At 40.5% G+C, this 6000-nt stretch overlaps 1 protein-coding gene across 1 annotated transcript in view; it reads right to left on the bottom strand.

Moving 5' to 3' along the window:
• Positions 1-6000, bottom strand: part of LRRC31 (leucine rich repeat containing 31) — a 500475-nt gene that overhangs the window by 257442 nt on the left and 237033 nt on the right. The window contains exon 5 of the mRNA XM_044070078.1: positions 744-911. Within this exon, the coding sequence (XP_043926013.1) occupies positions 744-911 (168 nt within the window). The remainder of the gene's footprint in view (positions 1-743; positions 912-6000) is intronic.

Genomic DNA, 6000 nt, shown 5'->3' with positions numbered 1-6000 from the left:
GGGACCACATCTACTCTTTTTCATTACGTTGAATCCATTCCCATAGAGCTAGCAATCCCATAACCAGTGTTCGTGGGTTATAATATATGTGTTACGTTTCTTAAAGAACTTAATCCTGGATGGGTTTCCTTGAAATCAGTAAATAATATGCTTGTTCCAAAACAACTGAAGACTTTATTAATTATGAATACACTTTAACTAGATGTCTTGGGTCACATTATAACTGACACCTGTGTTAATGATGTCTGTATAATTCAGAAGACTCTTTATATGAATATAGGGAGGTGGTGTGAGTTGGGGTGTGGATGGGCTTCTTGAGTCTCTACTGCTCAGTGTATTACTGCATCTTCTACACCTTGTTATGCAAGTTTGGTCTGCTCTTACTATTGGTGGGGATGGATTCTCTTGTTCATCACTGCATTCAGTTATTCTAAGTAAAATATTGTCATATATTTTATAGAAATGAGGGTATGGCTTGTCTGATACATATTACATCTCTATGTATTATTAGAATATATCATATGTCTTATAATTTCTGTATGGTAAATCAGGACTTGATGACAAGTGAATGGCGAGCTATAAAAAAATTAAAAAAGACAGTAAAAAATCTTCAGCCAAGAAAAGCATATAAACAGATCAGACTTTATGTAAAACCACAATGGTATCTGAACTTATATCTTACATTTAGCCCAAAGAAGAAGACAATTATATGAAGTAACATCTCAAGATTATCTTGAACATACCTAATAATAATATATCTTCTCCCGACAGACTGCAGTCAAGGAACCGAAGCTGTTTTATTTTACATTTGGCTTGAACATTCTGAGTAAGATTGGACAGATTGCCTCCAATGTAACTATTCCAGGACAAATCCAGTTCTTCAAGATTTGGAATGATCACAAAAGCCTCTCCTATGACCAAAACACACATGTAACTACACAGATCTGCTCATATCAGTCTAAACATTATATTATAGTCTGTGCATTTAAGTAATCAATCCCTTGTTAATGTCATAAGCTACATATTGGACAGCTGCTGCCTTAGATTTTTTATTTTTTTATTTATTGACATTTGTTAACCGGGTTGGTCCAGCTGGACTTGTGGCCCATTTTCAGTGGAGACCCGAAGAGAAAATCTCCAAAAAAAAAAAAAAACACAAACAGTTTACAGCGAATTAAACATCTGAGTCAAAAATATGGTCAAAATCAGTTATACAAGAACATTAGTGAAACAAAGCAGAAATGCAAACACATGATATATACGTATCAATAGTTTTACAGACTAAAAAATATATTTACATATTTACAAAAAGAGTTAAGTCCAACAGTATTACGTATCCACAATACAGGAGAACTTAACTGTATGTGGAGGGACTGAGAAGGTATACAGTAGGGTTGTGGGGGGCTTAAATACAGGCTGGACAAGGACATATTTTGGAGTCGAGTAGATGAAGTTTGAGTTTTTCTTTAAAGTGCGATGGGTGAATGATGGAACAAATGTCTCTTGGGAGTTTGTTCCAGGCTTGGGCGATGGAGTGTTTATATAGGAGTTTGCTAGCTATATTTTTCGGTTGGTAACTTTGTAGTAGTTGCTGATTAGAGGTATGGAGAGTCCGCGGAGGAGTGTAGATAGAGATGAAGGAAGTGAGAGCAGGGCAGGATGAAGCTTTGTAAGGAATGAAGTGTAACATTTGAAGTTGTGACAGCAGTAGAAGATGGGGAAATTCTAACCAGTGGAGAGTATTTAGGGCAAGGCAGTGATGTGTATTGTATTGAGAGTTTGTGATAAATCTAGCTATCTTGTGGTAAGTTTGTTGGAATTTGTTTAAAGTAGTAGTATGGATGTTGGTGAGTACTGGGGCAGCATATAGAAGGGAGGGGAGGGGAAGAGCTTGTGCAAGGGAGAGTCTGGCATTTGTAGTTAGAAATGTTTTGTTGCGCTACAGTAAACCAAGTTTCTAGTGAGTCTTTTTTATGCTTTGGAGGTGCAAGTTGAATTTGAGTTCATCATGTATGATGACCCCAAGGAGTTTAGTGTGAGCTTCAGGTTGGATAACAGTGTTATTAGAGGAAGGAATAGTAAAGGTGGATTTGAAGTGAGAGAGATCGGGGGAAAAATAAGAGTTTGGTCTTTTTAGGGTTGAGAATGAGTAGATTCCTGGACAACCACTGTTCAGTGGCTAGGAAGGTCTGTTGAGTAAGAGTGTGGAGATTGGAGATATTGTCTGAGATGGAGATGAGAGTCGAGTTGTCTGCATATTGGATGAAGGAGGATTGTTTACAAGAAGTATAGAGATCATTGGTAAAGACATTAAATAGGAGGGGACCCAGGATGGAACCTTGTGGTACCCCGGTTGAGACAGGTATGAATGGAGAAGTGGAAGAGAGTCATTTAACAGATTGCTGCCTGCATGATAAGTAACTGGAAAACCAGGCAAGGGAGGAAGAAAACAGATTGAGGTCTTCAAGTTTAGATAGCAGTAGGGGATGAGAGACTGTATCAAAGGCTTTGGAAAGGTCAAGGAAGAGACACAATATGAGTTTGTTATTGTCTAGGGCCTCGGCAATGGTATTTGTAAAGGATAAGAGGGCAGTAATTGTGCTGTAGTTGGGACAAAAACCATGCTGAGTGGGAGTAAGGAGGTTATGCTGGAGGAGATAGTTGAGTAGCTGTGAGTGATTACATTTTTTGAGAATCTTAGAGAGGGGAGATAAAATACTTATAAGTCAGTAATTAGATAGGTCTGTAGAGTTTCCACTTTTATGCAGGGGAATAGTGGTTCATAGGTTCATAGGTAGGTAGGTACTACCATACTAGGCTATCGGCCCAAGGTCCTATGTAAGCCTAGCCAACAAGGTTCACTGGCTTACACTACCCAAGAAAGTTATTTTCCTGTGCCACTGTCGAGCAGAGACACAGAAGTGATCCCTGGGGTGTATTTCCTATTTCCCATCCACTCATCAAGATTTTTCTTGAAGAGTGCTAATGAAGAACTTTGCTTGACATAGATGGGTAGCCTGTTCCAGGGTATGGGAAGTCTCTGGGACAGGAATCTATCCCTCCAGCATGTCCTGTTTATTGTGGTGACAAGGTTTAGGTCCCTAGAGCGTGTAGCTCAGAGGGATTGGGATTTCTTTAGGTGTAGCATGTCCAACAGCTCTGGGTTTGACATAGCTTTATATGTTAGGCAGAGATCACCTCGGAGAAGGCGATATGCTACGGAGTAAAGCTGGAGTTTTTTTAGGTGGTCAGTGTAGGGCATTTGTTTGAGGCCAGTAATCCTCTTTGTGAGGTACTTCTGTGGCCTTTTCAGCTGCTGCAGATGTCTTATGAGGTATATTCCAAAAGGGGCATTGTACTCTATAATGGGTCTAATGAGGGTCGAGTAGAGGGGAACAATGACCTCTTTTTTCCTGGATGAGAACACATTTATGATGAGGTGTGCCATGTAGAAGGACTTCCTGACTACTGTGGTGATGTGACTATCAAAGGAGAGACTACTGTCCACCTGGGTCCCAAGGTCTCTAATCACACATTCAGTGTTAAGTAGATTGCTGCCTATGTGCCCACCAAAGGAACTTTAGGCGTAGGCAAGGTATGATAGCGAAAAAGGATTTCCATAGGGTAGGGATGGTGGATTCCTGAATATCTTGATTAGTATAAATACTGGAGAGGCAATGGAGTCAGCTGCAAGTATGAGGAAGGTAGGAGGTAGATTGTCAGTGGAGGGAGAGCAGGGTTTGAGTTTGTGAAGAAGAGATCTTATGCAGGACGTAGGAACTGGATGTAAAGAGAATAGTTGTTTGTTAGAAGGATTGGGAGAGGTGGGCAGAGAAGTTGTGCTACAGCTGGAAGGTATGAGTGTTTAAATAGTTTCAATAAAGTGTTTACTAAGAAGAGTAGCAGTTTCCAGAGGAGATGTATTTGGGTATGTGCAAGGAGTTAAAGAGCAGCCTGGAGACAGAATTGTGTTAATAGTATACCAGAACTTGTGAGGGTTGGAATTGTTACTGAATTAGGCAGAGTTACGAAAGGACTTTTTGGCATTATTGGTTTGTTTTTTGTAAGATTTCTGCAGTGTCTATAATTTTGTAGCAGAGATAATTCCTTTGTTTTGATCTAGGCTTTCCAAGCTCTATCTCTTTTTAGCATAAGGGACTTAGTTTCTTTTGAGAGCTTGGGAGCATAATTGGGTTTTATTCTAACCTTCCTAGAAGGAGCAAGGGAGTTCAGGGTATTCAGGAAGATGCTTTTGAACCTCGTAACTGCGTCATTGAGAGGGATTTGTTTAAGGATGGACCAGTCAATGGTGAATAGAATAGAGCTGAACTGGACTACATTAAAATTAGAGAGTTTTTGGCAATCTCTATAAAGGTGGGATTTGGGGGGTTTAGATGGTGTATCTAAGAACCAAGGTGGGGAGGTGGTCACTAAGTTGGTCTGGTAGGGTAGTGGGGTTGTGGTAGTGGTGAGGGGAGTTGGTGAGTATCCAGTCAATTCTTGAGCCATAAGATGAGTTTTTATGGAGGCGGGTGGGCGAAGATATCAATAAATGGAAACCATGCAGGTTGATGCTGAGTTGTGGTGAGTCAGTTTTAAGTTTAGAACAATCTAGGTTAACATCACCTAAGATGACGGTTTCATAGGGAATATTGTGGGAAAACCAGGATAAGATATTCTCTAAAATGGACGATTTGTTTTTGGGAGGGATATATATGGCGGCAACAGCTAATTTTTTGTGAGGGTTAAGGTGGTTAATAAGGATGATGAGCTCAGCTGATTGAAAGTCTGGGATGGGTGTGGGAAAAGGTGAGAGACTGAGGCTATTGGAGTGGAAGATGGCTACACGACCCCCTTTTTTTAGGAATCTATCAGAGCAATAGATATTATAGCCTGGTGGGAGAATTTCATTGTTAGTGATATGTGGCTTAAGCCAGGTTTCAGATAAGGAAAGGATGTGAGGGTTTGTATGTGTTATCCAGGCATGGAAATTGGTGATTTTGTTGGTTAGGCTTTGAATATTTAGAGAGTATATTGCCAGGTGCGTGGATATGGATGTGTTTAGTGTAAGAGGCTGGGTATGATGAGAGGTGTTTGGGGAAAGATGGGAGGTAGAAGATAAGGAGAGTGTTTGATTGACGGGAGAGGGCGAACGGCCAGGGTTAGGGTGGACATCCCCAGATATGAGTAAGTTTTTGGTGGGAAGAGGTAGTACAATAGTACATAGATGTAGTTTGTGTAACTTGGGTTTAGATTTGTAGGTAGGAGGGTGGATTTGCAATATAGACATTTCGTGAAGAGAAGAGGTGGAGAGGTTGAAAAGGGCTGGGGAGATATGAATGTAGGAAGGTGCAGAATGAGTGTCAAAGGTATAGAAGGTAGGAGAGCATAAAAGAGAATAAAGAAGGTGTGAGTGATAAGAGGTTAGAGAGAGAGAGAGAGAGAGAGAGAGAGATCATATTGCCACGCAGTTCCCTTATCTTTGGAGAAGATACTGACAGGGGATTCCAATACTTCATTCATAGAGCAAGGGACCGTTTAGTGTTATCTAAACTTATTATCAGGTAGGTACCATGAGGCCAACAGTGCTAACAACAGTGTTGAGCTGCGATACACCCATCCCCCCTTAAAATAAGCATGCAATTATAAATAACAGCTATGAATACGACAATTCAAAACATATACTGAAACTTTGCAGGTTTGCCCATGCCCTCAAAAAATTATGAGCTCAAGTAATTCTGTGCATGTGACTTTTACTGTAATCAGTCATAAAGGGGAAACTAAGATACACATACACAAAAAATGTTCTTTTTTTTCTAGGCCCTTTTTGCCCCTATGCCTGCCAGCCATCAAACCTCCCTCAACTGGAGTTATTACAGCAACCAAGGTAGCAAGATAACCTCAAAAAACCACAGGCAAGTTAACTGTGCTTTATGCTTTCTCCTCAATACTGGACACACAGGGATTGAGACATATTCACCCCCTGCTAGCACTGGGCAG

The sequence above is a fragment of the Protopterus annectens genome, chromosome 4.part1 (assembly GCF_019279795.1).
Source record: "Protopterus annectens isolate FY-2018-M chromosome 4.part1, PAN1.0, whole genome shotgun sequence".
In the NCBI taxonomy this organism is placed as follows: Eukaryota; Metazoa; Chordata; order Ceratodontiformes; family Protopteridae; genus Protopterus; species Protopterus annectens.
Note: the sequence above shows the minus strand (reverse complement) of the source record. Positions and strands in the feature narration are given on the sequence as shown.